The sequence below is a fragment of the Tyto alba genome, unplaced genomic scaffold (assembly GCF_018691265.1).
Source record: "Tyto alba isolate M040663 unplaced genomic scaffold, T.alba_DEE_v4.0 Super-Scaffold_19, whole genome shotgun sequence".
In the NCBI taxonomy this organism is placed as follows: domain Eukaryota; kingdom Metazoa; phylum Chordata; class Aves; order Strigiformes; family Tytonidae; genus Tyto; species Tyto alba.
In genome coordinates, this window is record NW_024881281.1 from 2895551 (window position 1) to 2911191 (window position 15641).

The 15641-nt window shown below is 37.6% G+C and overlaps 1 protein-coding gene across 4 annotated transcripts in view; it reads right to left on the bottom strand.

The window, feature by feature from the left end:
• Positions 1-233: 233 nt before the first annotated feature.
• Positions 234-15641, bottom strand: part of USP32 (ubiquitin specific peptidase 32) — an 80988-nt gene continuing 65580 nt past the window's right edge. For all 4 annotated transcript variants that reach the window (XM_042791486.1, XM_042791485.1, XM_042791484.1 and 1 more), the window contains 16 exons: positions 14662-14736; positions 13916-14054; positions 13504-13609; positions 12678-12851; positions 11985-12159; positions 11189-11340; positions 10335-10446; positions 9574-9785; positions 7950-8134; positions 7264-7350; positions 6260-6380; positions 5376-5567; positions 4486-4777; positions 3594-4027; positions 3151-3243; positions 234-2616 (listed from right to left, as the gene is read on the bottom strand). In XM_042791486.1, coding sequence (XP_042647420.1) covers positions 2443-2616; positions 3151-3243; positions 3594-4027; positions 4486-4777; positions 5376-5567; positions 6260-6380; positions 7264-7350; positions 7950-8134; positions 9574-9785; positions 10335-10446; positions 11189-11340; positions 11985-12159; positions 12678-12851; positions 13504-13609; positions 13916-14054; positions 14662-14736 — 2723 coding nt within the window. In that variant the 3' untranslated portion in view covers positions 234-2442. The remainder of the gene's footprint in view (positions 2617-3150; positions 3244-3593; positions 4028-4485; positions 4778-5375; positions 5568-6259; positions 6381-7263; positions 7351-7949; positions 8135-9573; positions 9786-10334; positions 10447-11188; positions 11341-11984; positions 12160-12677; positions 12852-13503; positions 13610-13915; positions 14055-14661; positions 14737-15641) is intronic.

The window sequence follows — 15641 nt, forward strand, 5'->3', positions numbered from 1 at the left end:
TAAAAAACCCGAACAGAATGTTTTCAAAAGGAAAACAAAAATAACTTAAAATCAAAACGTAGAAGAGCTGAAATATCTTGGTGCTGGACCAACTGCAAAGAATTGCTATGTGCTTACTCACACATTTAAATTTTTTGGACTGATAAATCCATTTAAGCTTAATGAAAACAGTACAGAAACTTCAAAGCAGGAAAAGAGCTATTAAAAATTATCTGACAAGAAGTGACACTTCATCTGCATCCACAGTATTTAATTTGTTTGAATAATATAGTTACAGATAAACAGGTTCACTCCATATACAATTACTGATACTTTTTTTTAATACAGCTCATATTCCAGTACATCAACACTATTTTATTTACAAGGTATTTATGTACATTAACATCTTTCTAAAGTCAGTGCATTGTCAATAGGTTTTATACAATAATTTACAAAGTGAATGTAGTTAATAGTTAACTTAATAAATTTACTACTAATTCATGAATTAATTTAATTTAAAAAATTAATTACAACCAATGTAACAAACACAGAAGATCAAATAACATTAGTAGATTGTGCTACCTGCTTAAATAAAACATTTTAAAGTAAATCAGTTGAGTATCTTTCACTTTTCATGGAGTTTGCAGAGGGAGGAGTAGACAAATTGAGTGTTGAAGAAGCTTCTAACCCAGAAATTCACAAGCCATGTTTGCTTTTCTTCAGTCTTAATGTTTAGACCACTTAAAGATATAAGACCATATAGGATAGGGAGCAACACTTTACAAGTAAGACAATACTTATTTTGGAACCCATCTGCTGTCCTCAGAGGCACCGCCTCCAACAAAGGCAGGGAGGTTTTTGCCTGGGTAAAGACTGCAAGATCAGGTGATGTAACTTCTTAAATGGATAAAAAAGTTTTTCTGGAAATTATAAACTTGCTAGTAGGTTTGGCATTCTCGTAAAACACATTGAAATGAATCCAAACATTTATTTCGGAGATCAACCGTATAAGTATCAATCTTGTTAGTGAAGATACAAAATCTAAGGAATTTGGAAGATGACATATGACAAAATTAGTAAGCTGCTTAGACTCAGCTGAAGAATAAAAGGCCAAAAGAGTGAAACTTTTATCTTCATTCAGATATGCAAACAACTGAACACTGAAAATGTTTAAAGAAATGCCTACTCAAAAAATAACCATCTTTTTTCCAGTCTCTGCTAAGACTCAGTCATGCTTTCCTTCATGCAATAAGCCCGTTCATGTAAAAGAGCATGTTGCAAGGGCATGGAAAGCAATTCTGGTTTAATTGCAAGTATATGCATAACCTATTGCAAAAAAATAAAATTTGAAAAGGCAACCAAATACTGAAAAAAGAAAACTCCATTAAATTATGAAACCAATAAAAAAAAAAATCCATCCATGAATGCTACGATAGCTACCTGACAGCCACAGCTTCTTATTTGTTTGAAATCCACAGTGGATAATTCACAGCCATTCACTCCAGAGCCCTTACAACAACAAAAACAAACTATGTTTTTGAATTTAATTATACGAATTTTTAAAAGTGCAAATTTAAAAGCAACACCAGTCATGAAACATAAGCTCAAGCATCTTGCCTTCCAAAAGCTGGGAACATTTTGTGCAATGTGCACATTTTAAGACACCATGCGTGTAATCACAACTATTCTCTTCAACCTGAAGTTTCTTCTTGAGGCACCTCAGAAGTTTGAGATAGCACTCTTCAGGCAGAAAAGCCGTTCCTGAAACATGTTGATCTGCACAGCCAACACGTGGAGAAAACACAATTGTAATAAACCATTCACGTGTAGAAATGAATCTCTTCTCAAATTATGATTTGGTTGTGCTCCCAACATACAGAAAGAAAGCAACTGACACATTAGTGGTGGCAAAACTGGAAACTTCTCTTACTCTTGATGGTAACTCTTTACGTTTGTGCACTTTTCATTCTCTTGCTTTCCCTGTTTTGCCAATAAAATGCAATAAAACTGCAGGAAAAAGGAGGTAGCAATATCATGTTGTCCAGAGACAACACTACGATTTTTTTTCCCCACTATCTTAAACCTAAAGAGAGCCTCAGGGGTTTGTTAGAACAGCTGGTAAACTCTACACTACTTCGTTTAGCTCTTACTTGGGACTACTTAATTTAGCTCTTATTTGGTCCTAGTTGGCTTTTCTCAAACCATTTTTTATTTAAAGGCCAATGGCAGTCTCAGCCTGATGTCTAACATCAGAAATGTTTAGAGCATGTAGTGAGATAACAGAACAAAACAATACTATCTTTATATTAACTGCTATTTAATTAGGGTTTTCTTTTTGTGCTTTCAGATCACAGGGTACAATAACTACACTTAGGTTATCTGTTTCAGTAACATTTTTGCCAAATGCAAGTTTCAGGATGTTATCCCTCACATTCTCAAAACAGCCCATGGAAGATCATTTGCTTATTGTAGAACACAGTACTTCTTATAATCGGACTCAAAATCTTCATCCATGCTGCTCGTGTCTGCCATCTTTTTGCCGTCTATCTTTGGCAGAAATTGTGCATAGTCTACCCCCTGCTGCTCGTAGAAAAGAATGTAGGCAGAGTCGGTATCGATTTCATCGGGATGCAATTCCTGAGAAAGAGAAAAACACCGTCGGAAATATGCAGTGGGACAATTGGGTTACTGTCACTGAACTTAAAATGCACACAGTTGCCCTAGAAACAGTATTTTTAACTGGCTGTTTACAACAAGAAGAGCCACATTTTCTGTCCCTCCCTTTACAGTTAGCAGGCTCTGTTATTTACTTGAAAAGTATGACAGATTTTATAGCGATAAATGTAAATACTTAGAAATGTCAGAACTTAGTTCTTCAGTAACTGAATACAAAACTGCTAGCATAATGAAAAAATATTCTTAGACTTCCATTTTTAGTAATTTTTCCATCTCTGTACAAAATAACCATTTTTCCTTAACCATGGTAGCAGCTGATGAACAGATGCCGACTTGAAAAAATCTCACGTACAATTTCAGTTAACAATTTTAATATTTATCCAATGTAACTTTTGAGATGCTCATGATTTCAAAGAACAGTTCTCACCAAATGTAAATTTCTTTGGCTCTAGGTAACCAAACCAAAAATTATTTGCTACAAAATAAATGATTTACCTTACAGCTACTGTCATTGTAGCAGTACCACTTGTTGTTCGGGTTTTTGGCATAAGTGACATAATGACCCCCTCCCATAATTCCTGAATGGCACTGAAAAAAACGAAGAAGAAAATCAATTCTGGATCAAACATCAAACCCCAGAATTCACAGAATAAATGATTCACAAGTTCATGACCGTTAAGTGAGCAACAATGGTTCATGACAATCTATACATCTGGAGCTGATTAACTTTATATACTCAAGCAGAAAAAACATTATGCAGAGATAGACTTTTCAGTTGCACTCAGTTTTATGGCAAATGTATTTTGCTGACAATGACTCCACTTTGTCTCCTTCTCAACACAGCCCTACTTTCTGTAACGAAAACAACAGAGTAAATGCATTTAGGCAAAACAATGCCACAGGAAGATAGTTTACTTGCATAAAGGAAGTCAACTTACCGAAATTGCATATAGATTGTAAATAGGGTTAATGCAAACTTCTTCTCTTTGGTCATCTGTAATATCATCCTCGCTGTGGTTATCAATTTGACCGTTGATACTGCCATTACTGTACGCGTTCTGCTCACAGATGTATCCGTTGGCTAGAGTCATCTCATTGTCCTGAGCAGTATACAGTTCGCTCTGGCTACCACCCAAAATCTGCCCTCTAGTGAGAGCATCACCTTGCTCAGAAGTGAATCTCTGTTCCTGGTCAGTACCGTTCTCTTTACTTGAATCCAAATTTTCTTTGCTACTCGACAGTTTGTTTTTACCCAGTTGTGGTAGCCGCAGACGCCCTTTTCCTCTTCCTAAAGTCCTTGGGCTACTATTTGGGCTACTGTTTTTACTTGAAGGACAGCTGGCTCCACTCTTCCTCCCCAGAGACGGAGATGCTAAAACAGAAAACATGTGGACTACTAAGATAAGTAAACACATAGTCTAGTTTTTTTCTTTAAAGTTTTGTCATCAATAACAAAACATTAAAACCACTGTTTCACTACAACTAATGAGTAGTAAATGAAAGTAAAACTACCTTTGCAGACACACAACACATACACCTATAACCTGAAATTTAACTCTTTTATGCAGGAGCACATTCCTCACTCTGCACACAAGCACAGTGCCAGCACCTATTGACACTGAGTAACTTTTTTTTTTTTTTTCTCTTCTTTTTTTATGGTAAAGCTTCACTAAGTTTTCCAGGGGAAACAACAACAGATACCAGTGTTTCAAAATAAGTCTTTGGCTTTGGCCAAAGAAACATTAAAAAGTTGTTCCTAATTTAACTCCCCTCCCCGCCCCCGCCTCCAAGTACCAGAATTGACTGGAATTTTCCCTAATTATTACCTACCTTTGATATTATTCAAGACAGTAGTGTTAAGGGAGGATGGACTTCTGTTCAGTGTATCTCCTTCCCCTGGTGTGTAGGTGATCTGCAGATCTATTTTTCTAGACTCCCCTTGGAGAGTCCGTGGTTCAGCAAAGCCATCAACCTGGAGCGTTAGCTGCTTTCTTTGAAAATTACTCGGATCCCTTTGTACCAAAAAGGCACCTGGATCAAAATTTTCTCTGGGAAATTTAACAATTTTCTGAGATTTTATCCAGCGGCCATTTACGAACTGAAATCTTTTCAGGTGAATGATCTAAGGAGAAACACGTTACGAGAAAATTAAGGGAGGACAATTACATCACAGTGAATAATTTCACCGTTTAAAAATAATTCTTCCTGAAACATACACATTTTATCATGTGCTAATGTAAACCAGTAATGATGCTGTAATGTGATAATTTGGATTTTGGGATCAGGCTGGTAAAATATGGAACTAATATTTTCATGGGGAAATGATGGAAAAGGTTGTTTCAATTCAGCAATCAGCACTGTGTGTTTTGAACAACCTATCACATTTGGAAAGCAACAAACGCAGGTGTTACACAACTAGACAAAAGATGGTGTTACCGGGAAGACTGCCTAAGCGTGAATCCCATGTCAGAACAGATGACACTGAATGCAAAACACCATCATTTCCTGCAAGGTATCAGCTAAAAAGCTTCAAAAGGATTTGAGGTTTATTTGCCTACATCACAGAAATGCATGAAGCAAACTAAGTCAATGCCTCTCCTGAGACTGTGAACAAAAATAAATCATCTTACTCAGAACAAGGAGACATACCTAGCAATTCAAATTTGTGATCAATGTACTTTGGGTTTGTTGCTGTAGAGGAAAATTACACAAGATCATACCAAAATAGGGGGAAGTCTCCAAAGATCCAGTTTTTTGGTGGCCAAACAATGGGTCTTGCATTTGGAACAGTAATACATCTCATCCTCCCCCAGTTCTTCCTCACTGGTGAAGGCTCTAAGACAACTATCCAGATTGATGGGCTCTGCTTGAGCTCGCCGGCTTTGTTCAACACTTTCATGTTCTTCTACAATCTGAAGTGAGATAAAACTGTATCTGATTTGGAAACATGCACACACTGCTCAGAGGAAGGCTCTATTCACACTGTCATACAAATAACATCATACAGTTATTTAGGATTAAAGGTAAAAACTAGATGCACTAAGTTGTAGCAGATATTTTATCTCAATTACGAGGAGGCAGACATACAAGTAACACAGTGCCCTTATTCTTGGGCTCTGTTTACAAAATTATCCATAAAGCACAAGTTTATAGATTCAACTCACAAGTCTGAAGAGCTATTCCAGATTAACTCAGCTATAGGCTTACCCTTAGATATGTTCTGTTGACTCAATGAGGAAATAGGTTTACTCACATGCCCAACTGTTTATAGCACTGGGATGCTCAGAAAACGTATCAAATGAACATATTTTGTAATATATAGTGGAGGCTAGATCAAAAGCAACTCAGAACAGACAGAAAATACACTGCTGTGGTTTCTTAAAAGCTTCGCTACCACATTATGGTCATGTAAGAGGTCTAACATTAGGACATTAATTTATTCAGAAGGTACTGTTCAATGATTACTGACTTCAGTTTAACAGAAAATAGACAAAAGAAGCATCAGTTGCGCGCAAAAAAAAAAAATATAAAATTAAGAATTGGTGAAATGGGTTTTGCTTCAGGGCTATTAACAAACCACAAAGGGTTTGGATTGAAATTTTACCCGTTCTTGCGATGTCTGGTAGCGCAGATGGAGGGCTGTTGGATCCCAGTCTACGGCGATATAAGCATTCCCAACACACGCCCTGTCTTCTGTGCACTCTATTTTACAGCCACGGCAAAATCTAAGTCAAAAAGTTAGATGTGGTAAGTAAACTGACCACAACTAAGTTTTACATTACTCCACACTCTAATTCTGCTCCTTATTTCGTAACATATGCACCCCCAAAACTTCAGGCCTTGCCTTCGGTGGAGGAGAGAGGCATTTTTATAAAACAGTGATCAGTTTCACTTTGTTTTTTCAGTATAAAACTTTAACAGAGATGAGAAATTGAAGCAGCTGGCTGAGCTCAAACATCTACCTGAGTGTAATGCTGACCAAGCCTACCTACGACACCAAAAACTACAATGCTTTGTCTCCACAAGTATTTTACAACATGATAGCTAATGCACTTTATTTATCTAGCTGTAAGAGACTTTTCTTTAAATGAGTATATGGTCTGAATACCTTCCAGAAAGGCTCTGAAGTTTTTGTTAGCATGTCTTTGTTTAGGGAAAATTCCAAGCGTGCTTCCAGGGTGAATTTCTTTTTGTCCATTTTAGTTCTTACTCCTCGAATGGCACAGGAACTAGCCAGGGTAGATGATCTACACCTAAAAGTTTGGTTTTGTATGAAAACCCCACAAATCCTCCAAATATGTACACATATGTGCCTGCATATATACACACATGCACACAGAATACTGTAAGAGGTTAAGAGGTTTTTGATATTGTCATGTCTGCATCCTAATCTAAAGTTTCTGTGTCAGCAGATCTTTCAGCTCTCAAAGTCATAAAAGCTATTCTACAGTGAAAGTCTGCCATGTGAGGGTTTTGGTTAAACTAGATTCTGGATTCTTATTGCTTGATATTACCTCTTGAGTCTGAAACGTATCAAAAATGCATTACCATAAATTACATTTCTGCTGGAGTGATTCCCTTCCTCAAATCTTAAAGAGGACAATTTACCTGTACCATGGACACCAAGCACAAGAATTTCCATCCTTCTGAACTACCCTCAGGGTGAATGGATACTGATATCCCATGCTATCATCACTGTAACAGAAGAGAACGCAACAGGAAACATGAGCACTCATTCAGACTGGCAATTACCTTCCTTCACTACACTTGCTATGTTTACTTAAAAAAAAATGCACCCAGAAAGCCCCTCAAAATTACAGTTTTTATTAGATTAAGCTATTAAACAAGACCTACCTTTACATCACCCAGATTTGTCAGATATAATGAATTACCAATTACTGGATGAGAATGAACCAACCAACCCGTGTAAAGCCAACCCGTAAGTGCAGCTACAAGACATACTACATTTAACTGTATTAAAAAAGATCAGAAGTTATCTTTAATTACTGCCATTATTAAATTGCAGGACTCTAAAATGACTTCTTATGAAAATAACCCACTAAATGCAATCTGCAGGCAGGAAGCATCTGAGGTAAGAACACACACAATTGTTCCTGAAGTTGTTGACATTTAAAGCTTAATTATACATTAAAAGGCATATGTTCATTCAGTGGAGGTAGGATGAGACATCAGAACTGATAAAGATGAAGAATGAATAGGTTTTCAAATCCTGTAAGCAAGTCCAAGCCACTGTATTACGTAATTCAAGCCAAAGACCAAGATGCCAGACTCACCAGTCCTGTGCATGATTACTAGCTTCCTGAGGCGGGAGCGGGCTGGCAAGCCTGGAAACCTGGATCCACACAGCATCATACAGGTCTTTTTTCCGCGTATGAACTGTACAAGGAACAATTAGTGGCATTCCGAAGAGACTAGGACGGTTCTTCTGAGATGAAAGAAAATATAATTCTGTCCGCATCTGCATATATGAAATAAAAGAATGACTCAGATGTAAGTATGCATTAACTCATGTTACCATAATTACCAGGAGGTTGACCTTGTTATTAGTTTCAGGCTTTGGCAATTAAAAGAAGTCATTAATTCTATTGAAAGTACTCCTTTTCAGCCATTGTTTCCAATATTAAGTACTGCAAATTTTGATCACTGACTTGAAATTGCCTGAAATCCTTTTTGTATTTTATGATTTTATAATGTTATTTAGGCACCAGACCACATTAAGCATAAATCCGTATTTCAACCATGTACAGTATTTTATGTTTCATGCAATGCATATTTCTTACTGTTCCCACCACATGGCAATATTGTAATGCAGACATGCACCTAATGATGCTAATACCTGTCCCAAAATGACCTCTGTGCTAGGCAAGCCCGGGTCTGCTACAGAAGGAAAACCTTCAGGTCTAAAGGAGGCACTAGAGACTTGTACACCACCCATCCCAAGCAGACAAACTAACCTGCAGGCTACCTCCCCCATTTACAAGAAGGATTTAACATGCTGACTTAATGACACCGAGGTACAGCAAACAGCTACTGCCTTGCATGCTTTGTACAATTAACCCTTTCCATTGAGAAGATTTTTGACAATGACAAGCATGGATTTCTGGAAGAGCTTCCCCCAAACAAGCTTTCACTGGTTTTTGAGCTGCATAACTAGCAGCTTGTAACGGCTCAAAAGCATGATACCAATCACCTACAACGTTCTGCAAAATTTGAATCAAGGTAACAGTGTTAATAGTGCTTAGTGGCCGCTACCTGAGAGAAGTGAAAAAGCCTCATACAAACACACAATAAAGAGGGCAGTTAAATGGCCTCCTGGCCCACATCCACCAGGCTCTAAATATTAACAGACTCCAAAGCCTGGACACAGCGCACACAGAAAGTGTGGCTGTTTGAGGTGTTCAGTCACCCAGCTTTGACATTTAGAATTCAGCTTAACTACAGATGCTTTTACAAAGAGTAGTTCGTGCTAAGAGAACGCCCCAGGAATGGACTATATATCTTTACACTGTTTCTGTATAAGAAATAAGGCTTTTCCACATAGTGAGAAAGAAATGCATTTCTAGTAGCTCTTCTAATTAGAATTTTTTCTGCTCAAAGAGCCTGGAACATTTAATCAGGGAGTCAGCGAACACCCAAGTATGCATCTCAGCATTAAAGAACTGGGAAGCGTGCCAGTGCTAAGGGAAGAAAAATACACCATTAGACATTACGATTTAAATTTACAAGAGTTGTGTTTCTGTAGAACTTGGCGCTCACTTGAGAGGAAAATGTATTCATGCTCCCTCTTCTTAAGAAATAAAGATTAATTTATCATACGGACATTAAAAAAAATCCTTGCTGAGTTTCTTTCAAAGTGTGCTACGTGAACAATTTATAACAAACGCAAAGTCTACTAACCATTTTTCTGTGGACTGCAATTATATACCCTGTACATGGACTATCAGAAAGCGAGGGCACGTGCCCGTTGAGAGTCCAGTTGGCATGGTTACGCTCTGTTCCACATGGCACAACAGTGTTTGGCATTCCGTTTGGAATTAGGGTCGGTTTGGGAAGGTCCCCATTCATCATTATGTTGGGTGCTCCATTAGCTGATGGCCCAGTTGAGGCATCTGTAGATAGACAATTACATTCTCAATTATCTACAGTAACCAGAATTGATTGCAAGATTTTGATCCTTTCCATTCTATTCAATGCATTTCATGAAATATCTTCTACTCTCCTTAAGACCAACATCTAACCTTTTACGTGCCTGGAACTATGCAAAATCAGAGCATGCTAGAGCAAATAAGAGATGTTTACAACCCATGTATGAAACCACAAACAACAGAGGCAAAACCATGCTTCCAATTTTTTATGTCCTGCCTTAGAGCCAATCCACAAGCAATAAAATATTTCGCATGTTTCTTCTAGCTAAAATAAACATGTAGTGATCTTCAGACTGCTACCCTGGGCGTGATCCTAAATAGCCTCACAGACCATCAGTGGATACTGAGACTGCTCCCAGCTGCTCTGTTGGTAAGAACTCCAACTTGATTTATCTTTTCTTTAACCCTCACTGTTTACTTATTACTAAGAAGTAAGGTTTTCTCCTGAATTTCTCCAGTACTTAAGCACCGTGCATTTTAAATGAACAGGAAAATAAATATGTTTCCTTTTACCTGTCTGCACAGGACTTGATGCTGATGTAGGGGATCCCGGAATCGGTATTTCAAATGCACACAAAAACCCACTCACAGATAACCGGACTTTCTGGTTGTCTTGAGGAAAGTTCTTCAGTAAAAAAGGGAAGGTTAGTCAGACGTGTATATACTTCTACCCGTGCCTCCGACCGTGCTTTGTTCTTTTGAAAACAGTGTATGCATCAGCTCAACTCTCCCCTCCTGTCTAGTTTCTTACACCTTTTCTAGAAGGTAAAGTGCCAACAAGCACACCCTTTTGCAGGTCTCTGCGGCAAGAACCCAAGAGAGTTATTAATGGTCTCTAAACACACTGAGAGCACCTAGTTCCAAACAGTTTTAATCCTATTATTCAATGACAACAAAACAATTTTTTATATATATATACACACACACACATATACACTAAACCCAGTCATTACTTATGCCTCCAAAGTCTTGATAGTGTTGAAACTCATCAAAGCACTCTAACTTGAGATTTATTACCTCAAGATGATTTTATCCTTTTTTTCCTAAAAATATCATTAGTAATCAATTCAATTAAACTTATGCAAGCTTCTACATCACTATTAAATTTGTTTTCAAGTGGTTTATTTCGGTTCAGTTTACTTGCTTTTAAAATCTATTTAAAGCAAGCCAAATTATGGTTTATGAACGAAACAAAAGTTCATACAGAGATATAACCAAGCTGATTTTTTTATCACACGTTTAGTTAAATTATTTCACAGTTCTTGTAAGCTTGATGTCAAAAAGAAATAAGTATGCTGCTGTACACAAATAACAAACAAAAATACCAAAAGTATGTTGCAGCACTGATTAATTTTTTTTCTTCTTACCTTTATATTGGAGCTATGCACTTCTGCAAGTAGAATCTGTTCTGGTTTTAGCCCACAGAGTTCACTTAACTGTTTTTTCAAACCTGTATACTTCTCATCCATGTTCAATCTCAGGCCATATCGCACAGGAGTAGTACCATCTAATTTAATTACTTTAAAGGGAAAAAGAAAAACACTGGTCAGCAAACCAGGAAGGCTTTAATGAGAATAATACATTACAGCTACTTACTTACTAGAACATATTTTTTTTCCTCACTTAAAGATACTTTTTTTTTTTTTTACCAGCCAATTTTCAAGGTCTGCAGGCAAATGTCAGAAAATCTCTTGCTGCATAGGCAGTAGAAAATGGTTTCAAAATTTGTTTCATTTTTTATCGTCTTTCCTTTTTGTATCTTTTGCAACAGTACACGGGGGTTCTATAGTATAGTTCATGACCCATCAAGTATTTTTTGTTTGTACACTTCCCCCAACCCTTGTTTTTCGCTCTGGGCAGATCTAGGACAACCTCCACAACACAGTGAACTGAAGGAAAGTTCTCAGAATCTCCATTTTACATGTTTCTGTATTAGGTCTTTTAGTCAAGACTAAAAACGGGACATCTATGCCCTGTTTTTAAAGGTTTTATTTTAGTTTAACCATATTTCAATTAAAATTCTTGTACTTTTATATTAAAATGGTTATACTATTTTTAAGTGTAAGTACTAACGCCAACAAAACTTGGATGAAAATCTGTTCTACATAAGCAATTTTTATTTTAGCACTAACAAGTTTATAGAGAGTTAGACTCTTTACTCACCTGTAATTTCTAGGTGCATGTAGCTATCCATTGGCAAAGGCAAGGATAAAAAATTAAAAGGGTCAAATCTAACACTTATATGTCCACATGTTTTACATTTTACTTGTGACTTCAGCTGCCCGTGAAATAAATCTACAACAATGGATCTGTTTCTTCTCAGATGGTTTTCCCAGGCCTAAAATAAAGTACAAAAAACCCAGTACAAAGTTAGAAAGTGAAGACTACTTGCTGGAACTACAGGAAGGAGGATATGCTGCAAGACCTCCAAAGTTTCATTGGCCTATGGAAGTCAAATTATTTCCATAGCAGTTGTTTACTGATTTCTAATAAATAGGAAGTATTTAGCATCAACATGAGTAAAGAAAAGTTATTTGAATGAACGCAATAATCAAGGTATGACATCATTTAAAGTACTTCTGAAAGGATTCATGAGGTATCTTGAAAAATTTTGATACTCCATAATTCTTAAGAGTTGTTCAAAATGATTGTTAAGTATCATCTTCATGCTTTTATTATAATACTTAAAACTCATTTTCAATTCGAAGGTGAAATAGACCCCTTAGATCACAGGTCTAACAAGTTCCAAAAGATGGTACAGTCCTGAAAAAGTATTGTCACAGACAGACTCATCAACAACTTAGCAGCTTAGAACTATAATGAAAAACCCCCCAAACCGAAATTTTTAATCCATACCTCTGCTGCTACTTCCCAGTCTGGTCGACCATCACTGTCTTTCAGTTCAACATATGGCTTATCATGAACTCTGTTCAAATCCTCATGAAGACCATCCAAAAGAAAAGCCAGAAGCTCCTGTGAGTCTTGCTGTTGAAAGCCATTAAATCTTGGAGCATATTTTGCTATTGTCCACTATAAAAGAAGCCAGAACGTTATTTAACATCAGGTAACAGAAGTTGAAACGATAAAGCAAAATATTATAGACGACCCATGCTGTCAATGAGCACAAATTTAATTGCAGAGGTAAAGGTAACCCTCTATGCTTTCAAAACAAAAGACCATTCACAGGCAAATGCATAATCTTTTGTCCCTAACAAGGGCTCTACAAGCCACATCTTATCCCACCACCTCTGATTCACATTAGGTAACTCCTTTGAGCTTACAACCACTGAACCAAGGTTCTATTCCACAGAAAGCTGCTCAAGTCCTGAGCACCAGGACTGATGAACCCTGGCCTCCTCCAGATGTGCACCTTGCTCCTGCATCGCCGCTTCCCAAACACCTCTCCTACATTCCTTACAGGCAAGAAAGCAAATTCTGTGACCAGAGTGGAGTAACACACGTGACGACTGACCGCCCAGGGTATGGTCATTGGCTTCACAGCCAGCTTCTAACACGTGAAACATATGTCCACGTTTCCTTCCCTTTCTCCAGGGGAGATACTGATTTGAGTCCCAGAACCATTACAATACAGGTCACATCAGGAAAAACTGCATTACAAGATTTCTCCTATTCAAAGAAATCCTTGCTCTCTACCTCTAAATAACACACATCACAGGCTTACCCGCAGCTTTAACGGTGCTATGTTCTTCTGAGTTCCACTCCACAACTCCTGAACCAAATCCCCATAGCACTTGGCCATGTGTCCTTTCATGCCTATTGGATTTGTCCTAGAAATCATACAGTAATTAGTACCATGCTAAAATTTAAACGAAGTTCAAGCCCGGGGATAAGCAAGGAAGTGCAAGGGCTTCTGGCTGAACTGTTAACTCTCGCAGAAACAAAAGAGGTTATATTTTCAGGTGTCTAATCTGAGCATCTGCTGTAGAGCTGATGGTTGATAACATTCATCATATAGCTGATGGCTGTGTAGCTGACGGTTGATTTATTCATATCATCTACTTCTGAAAGCTGAAACTAATTTTAAAGAAGTGTTACAGCATTTAAAATGCTAATGGCCTCAAATAGAAAATTACCTGTTAAGTTCATAAAGATGTCTTCCTGAGATGAAATACCGCGTTAGAGGTTGTGTGTTACTGACACACTGGATACTGGAGTTCATGAAGCATGTGTTACCCAGATTGCTTAATCCAGTGGCACCTTTTTCAGTAGGAACTAAGAAAAAGAGAACACAATCATACCAGTTGTGCAGGTGTGAAATATTCAGAATGGTATATCAGTAAAGTTAAGAATATGACCTTTTCACAGCAACCAATTCAATTTAACCTGCTCCCAATTACAGGACTGCAGCTAGTGTAGATGCAACAGAGGACCAGACTTCAAAATATCTGCTCTCTCAACACTACTTAAGTTAGCAGAAATTGAGGTATTTTATTAAATCTGATCCACCAGAAACATCAGTACAATCCATGCAAACTATTTTCGGGTAAAAAATTAGGGTACTGAAATTTCTGGATTACTTTGTTAAAATCTTAACTATTCCTTACCTTAAAAAAATCCAAGATAATAAACACAAAATCCAGAATTTGCTGTGTACAATTTGCTACTGCTGCATCTGATCATCTATAAATTTATCTATACATCCAACCCTCCCACACTTTCAGCATCTAACAACAAAACAGAAAGAACAAGCAAAGCAGCAGAAGCATGAGACCTTTTCCAACGTTAAGAGCAATTCTATTAAAACAAATTGTTTCAATGTACTGTAGCCTCTTGGATTTTTCTTCTCATCGTAATTCAGTTACTATGCTGAAACACTTACCTTTATGTCTGTCTATTTTACTGCTGTTTGCTATAAAAGACATCTCTTCTGGCCAGCTCATGTCTTTGTTTCGAACTAGAAAGAGATACAGTATAAGTTTTTAAAAATTGTTTGTTACTCCAGAGACCTTATACAGCTGAAGAGGTTTAATTAAAATTTCCCAGTATTTAACTGAGATTGGAAATTTGCTTATTTTTAGTTATTTGTTTTTGCTAGGTTTCATTTCAATGTTTCCTATCACTACTGGAAATCATTCTGATACTGGCATCATTCCAACCACGTCAGTAATGTCTTTAGAAAGCAGCCCTGAGATGTCTTTCCTGTTGGATAAGAAAATTTTCTGTACTTTTTCTAATACTTAGTAAGGATCCCCCAGACTTGAACAAATCTGTTCACTTCCTGAGCGGGCACTATTATTTTTTGTTGTTACGAACCAACAAAAGATTCAAGTGTATTTCCAAATAGGGACAAGTTACATGTGTTTCAAGATCAAGTGGGACCAAAAAACACGCAAGCTTTTCTAAACCAGCCTTACGGCCACCTCCCCACAGGACCCCTCCGTAAACCTCTTATCTTGCATTGACACAAGCCATACAGCAAACTGGCTTAAGGAACCTGGCTGAAAAGAGGAAAAGGGAGTTATTTTTCAGCAGATCACTTCTCCCAGCCAGCTCCACAGATGGGTGCCAAGTCCTTGTCCACGGGTAAGGCAAATGGCATAATAAAGAGCGGCAGGGCGGGCTGCTGCTTTCAGCGGCAGTGCTGACTTACTGCCGGTTTGTTTATTGAACCACAGCCTCGGGGTTCTGTTTCACCTGATACAGCAAGCTGCAGTCCCTCTCCCCTCTCTCTGCAGCCAAATTCCCATTTCTCCTCTTGCGTCTCGTGATGAATGCAGCTACACAATAAACCACATCAGCCACCCTGCCAATTTCCAATTGCTTAAATGTGGGCTGAGCCAAGCAAAAAGGATGAGCCCA